Genomic DNA, 17,852 nt, shown 5'->3' with positions numbered 1-17,852 from the left:
GTGACTCATAGAGGTGTTAGGCAAATTGTCCAAGGTCAACACTGCCTCGTGGCTCAGCGGCGCCACACAGTAGTGCAGTGAGTAGAGTTGGGAAGACCTGAGTTCAAATCCAGCCTCAGACATGTACTAGCTGTGTGATCCTGGGCAAGTCACTGAACCTGTTTGCCTCCATTTCCTCATCTGTAAAATGGGGATAATGATAGCACTTAAGCCTCTGGGTTGTCACGAAGATCAGAGATGGCATTCACCAGGTACTTAGCCCAGCGTTGGGCACACAGCGGGCACTGTGTCAGCGTTAGCTTCACGGTGATGATGATGATGATGACTGGTAAGTGGGAGCACCGTGACTAGAATTCTGGTCTGAGGACTCCCTAGTCAGGTGATCTTTCTGATCTAGGCCACAGGTGATGTGAAAGTCAGGGAGATCTCGGTGAATGTAGGCAGGAGGAGAGCGGGCTGAATCTTGGAGAAATGCCAGCTGTTACAGGGGTGACAGGAGCAAAAGGGGAGCCACTGAAGGGGAATTAGAAAAGGAGTGTCCTGTGGGCCGCTCACCAGGGTCAGATGTTGTGGGGAGCTCACTGAGAAATGGGCCCTGTCTTGTTTGGTAGGTACCTGAAGACTTAGCAAGGTGCGGCTTCATGGACACCAGTGAAGACGGAAGAGAGGTGGCAGGGGATGTGAGGAAATGAGGCAGCAGGCCTGAAGAATGGAGGACACTTAGGCCAGAATTTTGAATGTGGAAAAAAAAAGGCCAGATTTGTTGGGGTGAGGCAGCATTTAGGTGCAGGTTTTTCAAGGGCATGGCCACTTCTATTTTAAGCTTCTTGAGGACGGAATTTTGTTTTGTTTTCTCTTTGTACATACATACATAGGTTCTTGATAATGTTTATCAAACTGATTACTTGAGAGCAGGGAAGGTGCTTGTAAAGAGGGAATGATTGAGGCTGAGTCAGAGGAAAGCAGGCCAAAGTTCTGGAGGAGGAGCTGGTAGGGCCTGGATTGAGAGGACACATAGAAGGGTTTGGTAGCTTTGCCATGGAACAGGGACAGGTGATATTTTTGAGGATGGAGGGAACCTAAAAGAATGGGTCCTGTGCTTTCTGTTTGAGAGGGAGAAGAAGGTCGGTGAGGAGCCTCACACCAGATGGCCCAAATTTCTTCTGTAAAGAAAAGATGGTGCTTGCTCTTCAAGAGTTGAGGGGTTGTGGGTATGGAATTAAGAACTTAGGAAGAGTAGAGAGTTTGGTGCATGCTCGGGCATCACTTCAAGGTAGTGAGCAGATAGAAAGGATGCAGCTGGGACCTTCAACCCTGCTGATCAGCCTTGTCCTAGGATTTTCCCCTTTCACTAATTTAAATATGTTCTTACCTATGAACTACAATCTTTTAGGTCTGCCTGGTCCCTGAACCTGCTTGGCTTCCAAGGCCTGCAGGATCCGATCCTCTCTTGTGATGGCTGCCCCAGCCACCACACTAGAAGGGGGAGACCTCATGCCAGCATTTGCTTTGCTTTCCCTTACTACTCCATTGCTTCAAGCTGTGAACATTCCTAGCTCTGAATCTTTTGAGATAGAAGTGTTTTCTTAGGGTTTGTTTATAAGGAAAAAGAGAAATTTAATAGGACCAGGTACTTAGAAGTGCAAATAAAGAGATTGGATGGTACATAACTTGTTCTGTCTTCTATCTGTTTTCTGTTCACCCGGCTCAGCTGATTCAGTCTAGGCCCAGAATGTCATCACCATTGTAGCCCACTAAGTAGAAGGGCACCTTGTTCTCCAGAACACTTCTTCCCTGGGTTGGGGATTTGTTCACTGGACTCTTTAGATCAGGTGCTCCGTTCCATTCCGTCATTCCAGGCTTACTTCAGCCCACAAAGAAGCCCCCACATAGCATGGAGTAGTTTTATCAATGCAGCCATAGGGGCCTGTCATTTTAGTAACAAAAGAGTTTACATTCTAAAGGGGCAGACAACATGCTTAGACATACAAAGCACTTGTAAGATAACCTTGGTGAGGAAGACACCAGGGGCGGCTGGGGAACTGGAAAGGCCTCATTTTAAAGGCGGTGCTTCAGCTGAGTCTTGAAAGAAAATGAATTCCAAGCATGGAGGGACAATGCTCTAGGAATGAGGACTAGCAGCTACTGCAGAGAGCTTCTTATATGCAAGAATAGCAAGTACGGCTGGACTATAAAAGGTGGGGGTAGAAGGGAGCAATGCAGAAGAAGGCTGGAATGGGATACAGTGAACCCAGAGCCTGTGGGGGGGTGGGGTGGGGGCACCAATTGGGAGACTGTTTCAGTAGTCCAGGCCAGAGATGCCGAGGGGCCGAATTAAGGTGGGGGGAGGAGGTGGTATGTGTAAGGAAGGGGACAGATGCAAAAGAAGTGTTGGGGAGTTAGAAACTGCAAGAAATGGCAACATGTGCGATGTGTGAGGTGAATGAGAATGAGGAGTCACCCAAAATAGTACTGTTCCTGGGTGATCGGAGGGGTGGCAGTGTCCTGGACAAAAATAGGAAGGTTAGAAGGAAGAGTGTGGGTTTGGGAGGAAAGAGAATGCGCGATAGCTTGTGGTAGCCCCATGGTCTACCTCCAGGGCATAGCAAATGCTTACCAGAGATTTGAATGAATGAATGAATGTAGTAGATCTGAATGGAACAGAGTAAGAGGTAGGATATGTTGCTAGTTTGATAGAGGAATTGGTAACAATGGTTTAATTACCCCCCCCAATAACTTTTCTTTTCCTTGTTTTTCTTGGCAGCGTTTTTTGGTGCTTAACATTTTTGTTAAGTACTCTCGACAATTCCATAGGAACATTTGCTGGGATAATTCATCTTCTAGCCCCCTTGCCCCTGACTTGTTTTGAGCAGATTTTAGTGTTTACCATCAGTGTTTCCTTTGCTAATTCTACCTCTTATTTGTTGACAACTAGGTTGCTTTTTCTTTTCTTTCTTCTTTCCTGTCTCTTTAGACTAGGATTTTAGCCTCAGGCATGATTTTACTCATTTCTGGCACATCTCAGAGAGCTACTTATTCAGAGTCCCTGGTGAGCAGGGAACATGGTTAGCTATAGCTCAGATTTAAATGTTGCTCTCTTTGCGTTTTGATCTCACACCTAACAAGCCAAGTACATTTGGAGAGAAGATCCCGGGACCACTGGGAACTTCACTGATTGGTAGAGCAACTCCAAGCTTTTATAATTTATTAGCTATTTTGCAAAGCTGTGTCTTGTAAAACTGCATTGTCTTGAGTAATGTTCCTCATCACAACCTGAGGCTTTATGACTCTCAAGTCTCTAGACTTCCGTATCTATCATCCTAAACTTGGACTAATTGAGTACATCACATTCCCAATAGAAAAGCTTCACATATGGATGAACTTAAAAAAAAATACATCCATTTTCCAGTTGAATGCTGTTGTTCCCAGAATTGCTGTAATCTCAGTGCATGTGGGCATGCAGTTCCGTCGAGCTGTCTGGAAATTTTATTGTGGCACTAGAACAGTTCCAAGAATACTGGACTGGTTTTTTTCCTGAGCCTGAAGAATCAAAGTTGAGATGAGACAAAGTTATGTGTTAAATACATAGAACACATTTATTTCTATTTTGGTGATTACATTGGTGGCATATGTGAAAGAGAATGAACTATCTGAACCTTTGGTTCAAATCCCTGCATAACTATTGAATATGAGACATACTTCTCCGACAGTATTCCTCACTTTTGGAAGGATGACACAACTTCATTTAATTTGGATAATTCCCAAGATATACAAGTGTCAGTCTTCAGGGTTTCTGTGTTTAAAAGCAGTGAGCAGAGCTATGTAGGTTAAAATGTAAGTTAGAGAAAGGAGAAGAGATTTGTGGTATCTTTGAAGGATCAGTGAGAACCTTTCTAAGGTGACGCCTCCAAGGGACATAAGTGTGACCAGCTCTTGTCTTCGGAACGGAACTAGGCCAGACGTCAATGTGATCTCTTTCCTGGTGGGAGGACTACTTATAAGTATATTGCTTTTGGAGCTGTAGATTGACAGAGCCTTGGTATCTCCTATGAGTGTTTATATATCCACTGCCAGATGGTACCAGCTTACATGTCTTGACTCATGCTTGACTCATACTTTCTAAAAAAGTATATACTTTCACAAATAAGAACCCTGCTATTCTAATAACTGTCTAAATATTTGTTTTGGATGTGCTCTTAGGTACCACCAAGGTCCTAGCATCTCAGTTAAACTCATTGTTGTCAGAAGGCTGCATCACTGTGGCCAAATTGTGGCTGGATTTGGAATTGGGAATGTGGATGGGGCAGTGTGCCACAGGGTTCATTGAGGCCTGACAAGAACCTCTATTGACTGTCTGTCAGTCGGTTTGATAATATTGGCCTCTGGCTCCCCCACCGGGCTTTATGAAGTGTGTGGTGCCCTGTAAGAGGTGTGAGCTTTCTTGGTGAGCCAGAACACTGACCAGCCCCATGCCCAGCCTGGCTGCCTCGTTCCTAAAGCCTGACCCTGTGCTCATTTTCTCCCCCTTCCTTCCACTGAGCAGCACACGTGCTTGGACTGTAAGAAGAATTTCTGCATTTCCTGCTCGAGCCAAGTTGGGAACGGTGCCCGCCTCTGCTATCTCTGCCAGCGTTTCCGTGCCACAGCCTTTCATCGAGAAGAGCTGATGAAAATGAAGGTGAAGGACCTGAGGGACTATCTCAGCCTCCATGACATCTCCTCTGAGATGTGCCGGGAGAAGGAGGAACTGGTGTTCTTGGTGCTTGGTCAGCAGCCGGTGATCACACAGGAGGACAGGACTTGTAATGCCCCTTTCCCCTCAGGCCTCCCTGAGCATCAGGCCTTCCTGGCCCAGCCTCATACCAGCACAGCACCTTCTACCTCTCCCAATCTCCTTCCGTCACCGGCACAGTCCACCTCCACTCCCTCAGCCCAGGCTCAGGAAAACCAGCAGGTATGGGCCTGTTTTCAGTATATGCTACTCTGGGTTCAACTGACCTCTGCCTCCAACTTCTGAAACCTAAGTCAGAGAGTATGCATATGTGTGGTTCTAATTTTCTTAAATTTCCTCTATATAAACTCCCTCTGTTCATTTTTTTTTTTTTCTGTAGTCAGGAGCTGCTTACTGGACATGCTTTGTCAACTTTAGAAGGGATGAAATGGCTCTCGCCTGGATGTAGGCTCCTAGTGGACTATTTGAAACCTGTTTTTATTCCACTTCTTGACTGTAATTTGCTGAACGTATTTTGGTTGGAGCTCATAATGATATAGTCTAGCATTCTTCCCCCCACCCCCCACCCCTCACCCCCCCATACCAGATTTGAGAAAACCCATATACCAGGCTCTGAATTCGGCCACCTGTCAGAATAAGCATATCTGAAACATACCAGACGTAAACACTTGTCATCCCCACCTTGTCTTACCTACTGGGGAAGGATAATCTCAACTTTCCAAATTTTACCAGTAGGCCTAGAATATGATGTGCCTGCCATAGGGGTTCTGTGATCAAATCCAAGAAATGACTTCTTTCCCATGGCTCTGCTTCAGTCTTTAACCAGTTTACAGCCCAAAGTGGCCTTGTTTCTGTCTCACTGTGCCAGGGAGCAGTGATCCTCTGAGAGCCATGAACCTATATGGAGGTGCCTTAGTTATCCTTTTATTTACTTCTCAACACAGCTAAATTGGGATCAGAGGCCTAGTTTCAACTTTTGGCTTTGTTACTGATTCTTGAGTCCCCTTGGACAAATCCCTTCATCTGTTAGCCTTTAAATCAAAATGGGATAGCAGTCCTTGACCCCTTTCTATTTCCATAGAATGTTTGGAGGGATTAGTGAGCTGTCGTATATAAAGAGCTTTGAGCTACTTAGGAAGAGGTGTCTGGTATAAAAAGCCTGTTCTTATTTTTCCCATGTGTTCTGTTGCCTGCCCCTACTTCCCACAAGTCATTTCACTGGCACCAAGATTTGGTACCTTGATTCAGCTCTTAATGGGCACTGAGGCAGAAAGTCCAGCTCAAGATCATAATTTTAATTCTGCAGTACAATGTTTCACTGGATATTTGGCTTGGATGTGTGAGAGTTTTCCATTGTATGATGCCTTTTGCCCCTTGGCTTTCTCTTGCATCGCCTCTGACTGGTAGAGCTGGGCCTTCCAGAGCACTAGCAGTGTGTGTTGGGAGGATTATAGCTAGGAAAGCAACTTGAGAAAGGAATTTTTCTTAGAAGAATTTTGCTGGGCCTTCCATGGATGAGCATGAACAGATGTGCTCTGTTTTTACTGAGGTCGTTTTCTGCAGGTCGCACTGCCAGGATGCCAGGATACCTGTGCCATGAGAGTGGCCACAAGGATGGAAGGTCACAAATTCCAGAAACACAGTGTTATTGATCACTTTTCCCTTAATGCTTTCAGAGTTCCTGCCTGTCGGCCATGTCTTGGCTATCTTCTGGGCAGGAAGGAAGGCTGGTAGGTGGTAGAGGTGTGCTTATTTCGCAAAAGGAGAAAAACAGCCAAGTCACATGTTTTCCCAGTCTACACACCAAGATGGCAATGGAGCTAGGCCTTCTCTTACTTCGGAGCTGTGGAGGCATCATAGCATTATTGGAGTGCAGAGTGTGAATAACTTTGAGCAAGTTCTCTAAACACATTTCGGTTCTCTACTAGTGAGAATAAAATAGAGAGCAATTAAGCTCCTTCTCCCCACCAAGCCTGCACTACTTGTGGAGCTGGGCTGGCCTCTTATGGCGGCTTGCAGCATGCCAAAGGATTTCCTCTACATACAAAGGAGATTTTCCTCTACATTTTTCCAAAGGCTGCCTGAAATCCTTCAGTGTGCTACAAGAAGCCCCACGGGCTGCAAGTTGTGCAGGCCTGCTTTAAAGGATGGCAAGAGATTAATTTGTGAGTCATGTATGAAGGAGCTTCCTAGCAGAAATCAGTTGGAATCTCATGAACCCCAGCTCTTTCAAGAGGGTTGGGGACAGAAGAGTCTATTCCTCAAGTTTATTCCTTCACCAGTATTCAAAGCATTGAAGGGGAGCGAGAGGTAGTCAGAAGGCCAGTAGCAGGAGGAATCCAACTCTTTTGGAGCTCTGGTTTGGCATGTGTTCTAGGTTGGTTTTAGGGGAAGGTGCTAGTTGATGGTCAGAATCCTTTCCATGTTGGTGGGGGAAATTCAGGTGTTTTACTTTTAAATGAAACAAGAAATCCCTACTACTTAACTCTTAGGGGGAATCTTCCACACGTTCTAAGTGGGGACTTTTGAAGTTTTAGCATCCTGTGCAGAATAAATCTCTTAAGGGGAAAACTGTGCATATTTTTATGTTGTGTGAGGGTAGAGTGTTCAAATCTAGGGAGTTGTTAATCCCATTGTACGCTGCCCTGCTGAGACTGAACAAGTACATCACACTCAGGTCCAGGTATCCCACCTGAAAGGGCATGTTGGCAAATGAGAGAACGTTCGATGCCTCAGAACCATTGAAGGGGGTGGCTTGGGAATGAGGAGACTTTCAGGGGACATGGTAGTTGTCTTCAAATATTTGAGTGTTGATATTACTAATACCTGAGTCTTATATGTATTTTCAGTTGAGGCGCATAGCAGTTGTGTGTAGGCTTGCTCTGTGTACCTGCAGAAAGCAGAACGAGTGTCAGGTGGAAATTATGGAGTAGATTGATTTTGGCTAGATATGATGAATAACTTCCTAACTGTTTGAGCAGTCTAACATTGGAATGGTCTTGCCTAGTCAAGTACTAAGTTTCTTCTCTTCATAAGTCATCAGGAATAGGTGATGAGATGCTGGAGATGCCAGGAAGGGAGGGGCGCTCTGAGTAGGTGTTCTCCAAGGTCCTTGCCACTCAAAAGGTGCTATGATTCTATCTCCATTCCTCAATCCAAGTTATTGGCATGTGGTGGATATTTAAGAAGTGATACAGATTAATAAATGAGGTATAAATGCAGACAGGGTTCAGTAACCCTTGTTTCCTGCATCTCCTCATTCTGAGCCTCAGTGGTGCCCACCAGGGTTAATGAATCACAGCTAATAGGAGCCATTATCCATGAGCCAGGAGCTATGTAGTTATTTTGAATGGCTTTTATTTGTCTGTTTTCACAGTGCCTGCCTCCAGAAAAGGTAGTGCTAGGTGAGATCACATTTTGGGGCCATTGTTTTTGTATGCTTTTCACTCTTGTTGAGTTTATTGTCAGGTCTGGAGTATAGTAAAAAGGGGTTGGTGCTACAGAATCCCAGCTGTTACCCAAGAATCATCTGAGACTTCCCTACAGCTGGACTGCATTTTTCTTTCCTATAGGCTAATGGCCATTTGCCCCAGGACCAAGAAGAAGTGATATGCGTGGAGAATGTAGCAAGTGCTCCCATGGAGGATGAAACACAGGTGAGGCAGCTCAGGTGTGCGTTTGATTCTTCCCAGCTATTGCTGAAACACTGGGGAGGAAAAAGTAAGAGTGTCTTACTAGCCTATTGAATGTAGGCAGCAAAACAGTCTGTTGGGGCAACCCTGGGTAATCCCATTCCTGTTGTGGAAATAATTATTTCCATCCCATCCGGGATCTTGAAGCAGATACAGCTGAAGAGCACAGGAGAATGCGTAGCTTGGCTTCCGTCACACTTATCCTTGTACCTAGTGCTGAGGGCAGGTTTCCCACAGTGCTGTGTAACTTTCTTTCCTCTTTCCAGCCAGTGCCAGGAAGAGCAAATAAAAGCTGTAGTCACAGATCTCCCAGGCTGTTTGACAAACTACAGCAAAGGCAGAGAATTGGGAAAGGTTTAAGAGCAGAGCTGTGAGAATAGAGGCCTGAGTGTCAGGGAAACTGCTTTCTTGTAAGAGTAGGATTCACTCCGACAGTCAACAGTGACAGAGCTTTGCCTGGACTGAGTCTGGAATTGGGGTTCACGGAATAAGAACTCTTTCCTTCCTTGGAAGTTAGGGGCCTATAATCTAGGACCATCACTGAAAAGAAGCTGATAGTGCTTTGGGACCTGCGGAGAGAAGCTGGGATCACTGTTCACCTTTTGTGCTTTGCAGTCTATTGATTCTGAGGACAACTTGGTGCCAGGGCGGAGGGCCTCCCTGTCTGATCTGGTGACTGTGGAGGACATTGAGGCCCTGACTGTACGGCAGCTCAAAGAGATCCTGGCTCGGAACTTTGTGAATTACAAAGGCTGCTGTGAGAAGTGGGAGCTGATGGAGAGGGTGACCCGGCTGTTCAGGGAGCAGAGAGACCTCCAGCATTTGGGTAATGGGCAGCGTTGGGGCACCTGCTTGCTCTCTCAGATGATTTTCTTTCTGGCTAGATCTATGTTCTTCTGAACTCTCAGACATTTCCTATACTTTTGGAATGGAAAGGGAAAAAAATCTCTTTGCTATTGCCCCAGAGAGAGCTCCCTACCCTGTGGGTTCTCCTAGAATGTATACTTCTACTCCACATATAGGATTTCTTTAAATTTTGGTTGTGTTGATGACAACAGCCATATTGTTCTTGGTTTTTTTTCCCTCCAGACTTAGTCCAACTTTGTGGTTTTCTAGTACACATACCTTCCCTTCCCACTTGGTTTATGCAACCTGCAACAAATGCCTGTTTCTGAGTCAGGGCCAAAGGGCCCAGCGGTTCTTATCCTCTACTCTCGACCAGGGCTGTCCAAAACGCAGCCTGCAGTGTGAACATAGAAATTTACATAAATGCTTTAGTAAATGAAGCCGCGCTACCGCAGAGCTCTCACTAAAATGGCAAATCAAAATATATTGTCTGTTGTTTCAATAAAAACCTAAGGTTGGACAGCCCTGCTCTAGACCAGGTGGGACAGGCAAACTACTGTCTTGAGTTACTGGCACACAGGGTAAACTTGGGAAGAAGGGGAGGAGCTTTTCCCTTGTCTATCATGTCACCAAATAACATCTCACTTTTCTTTTTGTTGCAGTAGCTGGCACTGTAGATCAAAATGGTATGTACCATTTCTTTTCTTTGAGAGTTGGCTTAGTATTTTCCCTTCCTCTTGTCCTCGTCCTTCCTAATTTTGATTCCTGTTAACCATCTAAAAGGTTTGAGCATTTAGGTATCACAAAAAATTGTGTGGGAAATTTAGATACCTAGGGCTTGTCAGCATCTTTTTGACATCCTCCTAACTCTTCCCTGATGATGGAAGAATTGCAGCAGACCTTTGAGCAAGCTCATCTGCAAGTCTCTGTGTTGCCAGAGTTCTGAAGCTGAGCTCATAAAATATTTAACAAAGCTAGTAGTGGCTTACATCACATTTACCCTATTTTCATCTTCTTGGCACTGAGGTGTTTCCGCCTCCCTCATCTTTTCCCCTGGTTGTGGACTGTGTGGGGTGGTTTTTGAGATAGATCTATAGGCTAGCTGCCTCCTAGCACCTTTAGTAGCAGATTGTGCTGAGCAGAAGGAGCTCTTGGAGAGCCTCGTGAGTGCAGAGTCCCCAGTGCGACAAGTTTCGGATTAGGCATCTTCTTGGGAGGATATAGCATGAACATAGGCAAACGGAGATTAGCGTTCTCATCTCAGTTGCCTTCCTTCTTCTGAGCCTCAGTTTCCTCCTCTTCAGTTGCTAGGAAAGATCCGTTAGTCTGGAGAGTCCCCATCCTGCAGAGATTCGGGCTGGGATGTCAGTGTGGTCTCTTCTGAAGGAAACAGCTTAGGATAATGGGGCTCGGGCTGCTTACATTTGGGTACCACTTTGAGCTTTTCAGAAAGCTCCCCGCAGACATCATCTCATTAGATAGGCCTTAGCTCCTTAGGGAAGAGTTGGGTTTGGGGATGGAGGGATTCTAGAGTGTCATGATGCTGTTCTCCATAGAAACAGATGTTACTCCTGACTGGGAAATGGAGCAGCCCATGCAGCTTTCTTTTCTGTTTTGCTTTCCTTGTCCCTAGGAAAGTACCTTGTTATTTTGAAACAGAACCTTTTTCCTCGGGCTGACTGAGGCAAAAGAACAAATCATTGAAATTCAGATAACCCCCTAATGCCTTTGGCTGATGATGACGTAGAATCCCCAAATGCTTTTCTTTTGATTTTCACCTCTTCTCATTGGCCCTGCCAAAAAAGGGGAAGAAAAGGGGAAGCAGAAGCATCTGAGGGGTGTGGGTAAGTGATTGTTAGTCTGCCAGGGGGCTAAGCAGGCCCTGTGTGTGATAGAGTCCAGTTTAGTGAGCATTCTTCCTGATAACAGTTAATCAACATAGGTTCTTCTTTCTGGCTTTGGCTGTGCTGAGGCAGTGACTCCAGGAATCAAGGCCCTAGATCTAGAGCTGGGAAGGAAATCACCCTTTATTTTAGAGTGGAGGAAACTGAAGCCCAGAGAGGTTGCTCCAGGTCACGTCCGTTACCCAGGTAGTCGATGATGGATGGTGTTTGAACCGAGATTATCTTCCTCCAAATCCAGTTCTTCCCACCATGCCGCACTGCGTCCACTAAGAATGCAGCTGCCGTTGATGCATCCTAATGCTGTTCCAGGGGCCTTGGCTGCCATGTCAGTATTGACTCACACTGAGTCTGTCTTCACCTCACACCATGACGTCCCTTTCCAGTGCCCTGTGGTGAGGCCAGGACTCCCTCCCTCCTTCTGCTTGTGTGCATTGTGCACCAAGCCTGGGGGCACGCTGCCTCCTCCTCTTCTTGGAAGTAGAAGGTTAGCTGAAGCTAGGCAAGCATAGTCACCAGCACCTATTTGTGGGCCTGCTTGCATTCTACCAGGAAGATGGAGCTTAGATTACTGTAGATAACAGAAGGCAACCATGGTTTGTCCTCCTTTCAGTTAGCAAGGTAGTCCGGAGAGTTGGGGAACTCTACAGCCCTGTCATTTCATAGAGGAGGGGAAGGAAAGGTAGGTTCAGAGAGCCTCAAAACTCATGGTTACAAAATGAATTAATTGGCAGGACTGGCTCAGGAGTTGGGGTCTTTTTGATAGCTAGTCCAGTGTCTGCCTTCCTAAAGCAAACCTAATCATGGTTAGGTCACCTGAAAGAGAATGAAAACAACTATACTGTACCATGGAATGAGGAAGAATTGGAGCTTAATTATTGCATGAGGCTAAACGGAGCTTAACCACTTTAACTTGCAATTTGCTACCCACAAAATTTCTGCCTATCTGCCTTAAAAAGTTGGAATTTCTTTCCTAGGTAAAAACCTTAAAGGGGCTCTTTTGGAATGAAGGGGAGATCAGTGCTATCCTGTGTCAGGGCAGTGGTCCATCATTGCTTATGATGGTGGCCCCCAGGGACATTTTGTTGGAAAGCATGGTTGCTTTCCAGAACATTATAAGGTTATGGATAAAAGCAACCCAAAAAGTTAGGGATCTTAGTGGGGTAGGAAGCATACTGGTTTAGGAGCTAGGAGATGCCTGCTTCTATTAGCACCTATGCCAGTGGCTTTCTGCATGAGCCACTTTATTTCCTGAGCCTCGGCTTCAGGTTGCACTAGACCAGAGGTTTTTAACCTAGGGTTTGTGGACAGACTATTTTGAGAGGGTGGGGAAATGGGGAGGTGTCTGTGAACTTGGGTGGGAAAAAAACCACTTCTTTGTTTTCACTAGTCTTTGGGTTCTTTTACAATCCTATGTGTTTTGTGCATTTAAAAACATTCTGAGGAGTCCAAAGGCTTCTGCACATTGCCAGAGGTCCCAAATAGTCTTTTAACCCAACCCACTCTACCTGTATTTCTACTTAAAGCTTTCCTAAACCTTTATATATTATCAAGTTGTACCTAATTTAGGGGGTAACAAATCTCTTTTGTGACACTCAGCTGCTTTACATTTGTCCAAAAACTTAATTTTTCAAATTTCAAGAAGCTCCTTTAACTGAGTCTTAATGTTTTGGGGTTCATTGATGAGGTCCATAGTCACCCAGGCCATGCATCATAAGAGAACACAGAAGAGAGAAGTGATCAGAGCTGGGTGGGTTAGTCAGGAAAGGCTTCCTGAAAGGAGCTGAATTTTTAGCTGAATTTTGGGGATTAGGGAGAGTTTGGCTCAGACATCTTCCTTGACACTTGCCTTCTTTTCTTGTGTGTGTAGGGGATCCAGCGCCATCTAGTGCAGAGGAAAATATATGTAAGATCTGCATGGACTCACCTATTGACTGTGTCCTGTTGGAGTGTGGCCACATGGTCACTTGTACCAAGTGTGGGAAACGTATGAACGAGTGCCCCATTTGCCGCCAGTATGTGATCCGAGCTGTGCATGTCTTCAGATCCTGATGGCTGGAACCAGGCCCCTTCATGCCTTATGGGGCAAATCGGTGCACTTGTGGATTGACTGAGAGATTTGCAAAGTATCACCCCAAGGCCGTGACCAACAAGGACAGGAAGAAACCCTGGGAGCTTCCTGCTTGTCTGGTCAATTGTGCCCTTTTCACCACCGTGTTTTCCATCTCAGTGGTGGGATCTGATAGGGCTCCCTTAGCCTGGGGATTTATTAGCCCTGCTTGGGGCAGAAATCAAATGGGCTCAGTCCCTGTTTCATACGATCAGTTGGTGACAATAAATTTGTGATGAACACAAACTTCCCAGCACTCAGACCATGTTGGAGTACTTTTTCCTTCCTTCAATACAAACCATAGTTTTTAAGGATCTTTTTCTGCAAAATTATCCGTCAGTATCTGTTGTTATTCATCCCTCTGTGGAGATAACTCAGTACTGATTTTTTAATTATTCAGAAATCTTGTTTTTTTCCTATTATGCACATGGCTGTATTTTCTAAGCCATGATGTCTTTTCCTGTCCTGTCATATTGTGGGGAGGCAGGGGAAGCCCTGGGACCATGGGACCCGAACGATGCCCACGGAGTTTGGCTGGCTCCTGTTTTGTCATTGAGCCCTTTGTTTGGTGCCTTAATTAGACTGACAAAAAAGCAGAATGTTTATGCCAGTGAATCTTCTGCTCATTGAAAATGAATCTTTGAAGGTTGTTGAGAACTTTCAACATAAGAGTTGATTACCTGAGTGCATGATGGGAAGGTATTTGTCTCCATAGACTTGCAAAGGCTGCCTGATTAAGCAGCATCATTCCCAAGATGGCCTTCTCATTACTAAGTCTTCTTACCTGCTCTGGAAGCCAAAGAAACATTTGGCTTGCACATGAAAGAGAAATGCTGAGTCCCAGAGAGAGAGCAGAGAACTTCCTGTGGACGTATATTTGCCATGGCCATCACTTCAAGTGTTGGTGGAAGAAGGATCTGTCCATTTATTGACTTTTGATCCAGCTGCCCAGCAGCATCTCTTGATTGAAAGCAATGCCTCCTGCCAGTTCTTTGAGCTTGGTCTGCTTGCTTCTCTTGTCCTCCAGCATCTTGATGAGTCATTGAGAATTAGGCAAAGGTTCTTTCCTTTCCCAGCCATACTCCCCATGAATGTATTCAGTGGGACAGATATCGCAAGACATGGACATGGCTTCCTTCCACTTTTGGACAGGTAACAGAAAGCCTTAAAACTCCCAGGCATCTTGGCGGAACTCCTGCTTCCAATTTTTTTTTTCTCCTGTTGTTTCTGTTCAGTATAAGCTGGAAATCTGAACTGGCTGATAGAGGAACCGTGGGGCAGTGAGCAGGCTCACTGTGTTGGCAGAGAGAGCCCAGGGACAGCAGCCTGGTTCTTCTGTCTTGAGCCATTCTAAGGACTCTGTTTTCTCAGAGGCCTGAGTTAATTTAGAAAGCCCCTTGCTAATTACAGCCAAGCACAAAGCAAACCAGGTGCCCAGTGACTTAGCAGCTATGCAAACTTATCCACCTAGAGCCTTAACAAACCCCACTGTGCAGCCTTGATCCTTTTCATCGTAAAGGGTGAAAACTGCTTTGGAAGGTAAGAGGTGAAATTGCTCTCTCCTAAGGAGAATGGTAATATTGGTACGGACTTTGTAATGATTTCCTCCCCCCTAACTCCCTTTGGAAAGAAGAGACAATTTCAGGAAGGAATCATCAGCTAAGTACTCATTTGTTTATTTGGACATTAGATCAGGTCTTGGGGATCCCATTCAAGAATCTTTCCCCTTTTCAAACCTGAATATTTCTGATGAAGATTCAGTGTCTCACTGTTGCTGCTTGAAACCAGTTTACAGCCCATAGCTGTTTAGTTGTCAAATGACTCCACTGTGAAATAAGTTAATATGTATGCAAGTCAGTCATCATTTAGAAATAAGCTCAGAGCAGGAAAAGGCCCTCTGCTCATTTGCTGCCTTCTTTCTCTTCTGAGGTTGGTGGTATTGTTCTACCTTCTGGGCTTAGGAGGCTTTCTTTCCATATCTGCAAAGTGACTCCTCCACTGGATGAGCTGAGGCTGGGGAGCAGGCCTGCGTAACCAGCTCCCACCTTGGTCATGAATCAAGAGCTTCACTAATCTTCAGTCTGGTTCCTATCTCACAGGTGAAAGTGAAATAGCGTTTGTTTCTCTGGGGGTGGATTCCTGACTTGCAGGATTATTTTAGAAGAATGTGACAACTTAGCTCCATTTCTTTAAACTTTCTTGGGCTATGAGTGATTTTCCATCCAGGGAAATCCCGATCTTGTGTTAGTAATTTTTTTTATTTTAATAGAAATTGGGGATTTAAGACCATGTTTGATACCCAAGTGAGAAATTTGATTTTACTCCTGAATCACATCATGGAGTACTTTCACCAAAATAGCTAATTACCCTTCTAGCATTTTCTTTACTTTTGATATGATTGCTATGAGATTTCTGGTTAATGAGACTTCTAGAAAACTGTATGGTTCACAGTCTAGTGGTATAGATGGATCCAAACTATGAAAAAGCTGTAAAGAAATGAGTGCTTTGAGTATGTTGTATAAATTTAAGTCTTTCTTGAAAGTTTTCCGAGCTGCTTGAAGTAGCTGATACTGAGATTCTCTCTGACTTCTAGTGGGTGTTAAAGCAAGCCCAAATGTGTATTTTTTGTTACAGAGTCGTGCTTTATAATTTTGTAATAAAGTTTAAATATGATTGAAGAGGCCTCCTTTGCTGTCTGGTGTGACATTGTACACACAAGAACCTAATAGCTGGGTTAGACAGAAGTTCACTTCAGCCAACATTAAGTTTTGTGTGCAAGGCTCTGTATTCTGTACTTTGTACATCAGACTTTATAAATTAGTCTGAAGTGCGGTCAGTGGTTCCTTACCTTTCATTTATGAATCAGAAGTTAAGTGTATGCGGTTTGTCATTCACTTTAAAAGGAATCCTGGTAGCTCTACAAATGGCCCAAAATAGGGATTAACTTTGGGTTAAAGGACCTCTGAGGGGTCTGGGACTTGGGTAAGAAGAAAATCACATCTTTATTTCTTTATAATTGGTTTCCTTTGTAATCCTTTGTATTTTATTTCATTCAGTTAAAAACATTATTCTGAGAAGGGCTCTGTAGGTTTCACCAGACTGATGGCTAGAAGGGCCCTAGACACAAAAAAGATTAATCCTAATGAAATCTCTGAATCCTAATGAAACCTTCCTGACCATCTTCCTCCTTTTCTCCCCCTCTCCTTCTACCCCCAACCCCAAACATGCTGCTTCAGGGTTATAGTACTCTGGTCTTAAGAACCCCCAACCTAAAAGAGTCCAAAAAAGGTCTGGGCCTCGACTCCTGGTTCTGAAGACTGTTGGTCTGAGCCTGAATAAGTGACGGCACTTGTACTGGGTGTCTCAGGGAGTCAGGGAATGATGGGGCAGGTCTTTTTTGTAAATGGGAATTGAGGCTCAGGCCAGCAACAGCTTGGGGGGAAAGGGAGGAATAGGGGAGCACAAACACAGAGACATACCTCCCTCCAAAAGGGGGGCTGTGGTTTGAAAAGTCTCCTTAGAGCAGGTGTCTGTCACCTTTAGCCATGAGAGGAAGCCCCCAAGGAAGATGTCATGAAATACGAGGAACCTGGTAAAGGGTGCTTTCACGCGTGGGAGAGCAGCTCTGACAGCTGCTTCTTCCAGTGACTTGCTGGTGGTGTGGCAGCAGCATGGGAGGAGTGGGAAGGGTGCTGAACTTGTGGAGTCAATAATCCAAATTCCCACTCTGACACTGTGACCATAGGCAAATCATCTAACCTCTCTATGCCTTGGCTTTCTTACTCCTAAATGGGAATAAGACTTCCACTATCCCCATCTCAGGTTTTCCCGTAAGAGATACTGGAGTGGTTTGCCATTAATGGCCTTTTTCAGCTCATCTGACAGATGAGGAAACTGAGATAAACAGTTAAGTGACTTGCCCAGAGTCACCCAGCTACTAAGTGCCTGAGGCCAGATTTGAACTCAGGAAAATGAGTCTCCCTGATTCCAAGCTGGTGCTCTATCCACTGTGATCCCTTGGAGCTGCCCCACTATCCTTTTGGTAAATCACAAACCAGCAGATGCTGATAGCCACATGTAGCATCATGAGGTTTTCAAAGTACGTTCCTTCTTGCAGTTCTACCAGCATTACTATTCCCCCTTTCCAAATGAGTTAGCTCAGTAAGACACAGAGAGGTTATCACAGAACTAACAAACAGTTGCCTGTTGAAGCCAGAACTCCCAACTGCAGATGCTGGATTTCCACAGCAGTTATTTTCTGTTCATGCTTCTTCCTCTATACATGTGACCTGTTGCTCCAAAACGTTAATTTACTGAGAAGGCTAAAGGGGACTAGACCTATGTCCACACCTAAGCAAAGCCAGGTAACTTTGAACTTTTGTCACCTACCACAGGTGATTAGGAACGAGATAAAGTGGGATCAGGGGAGGAGTGGAAAGTAAAACAGGAAAGCATCAGGTTCGCTTAGTCCAGCATTCTTAGAATCATGAAGAGAAAGGTTTCCACTACAAGGCAGATTGTGTTACTGAGCTACAGTGAAGTCCTTCGTGGAACAATCTAGAACATCTCAC

General features: G+C 45.0%; 1 protein-coding gene across 1 annotated transcript in view; it reads left to right on the top strand.

Annotated features, from left to right (window-relative positions):
* RFFL (ring finger and FYVE like domain containing E3 ubiquitin protein ligase) overlaps positions 1-15,959 on the top strand; it is a 64,218-nt gene extending 48,259 nt beyond the window's left edge. Inside the window, exons 3-7 of the mRNA XM_036768536.1 lie at positions 4,544-4,954; positions 8,305-8,388; positions 9,040-9,250; positions 9,933-9,956; positions 13,042-15,959. Coding sequence (XP_036624431.1) covers positions 4,544-4,954; positions 8,305-8,388; positions 9,040-9,250; positions 9,933-9,956; positions 13,042-13,223 — 912 coding nt within the window. The 3' untranslated portion in view covers positions 13,224-15,959. The remainder of the gene's footprint in view (positions 1-4,543; positions 4,955-8,304; positions 8,389-9,039; positions 9,251-9,932; positions 9,957-13,041) is intronic.
* Positions 15,960-17,852: the final 1,893 nt, after the last annotated feature.

Source organism: Trichosurus vulpecula, chromosome 7 (genome assembly GCF_011100635.1).
Source record: "Trichosurus vulpecula isolate mTriVul1 chromosome 7, mTriVul1.pri, whole genome shotgun sequence".
Classification (NCBI taxonomy): Eukaryota; Metazoa; Chordata; class Mammalia; order Diprotodontia; family Phalangeridae; genus Trichosurus; species Trichosurus vulpecula.
This window is presented reverse-complemented; position numbering and strand designations above follow the sequence as displayed.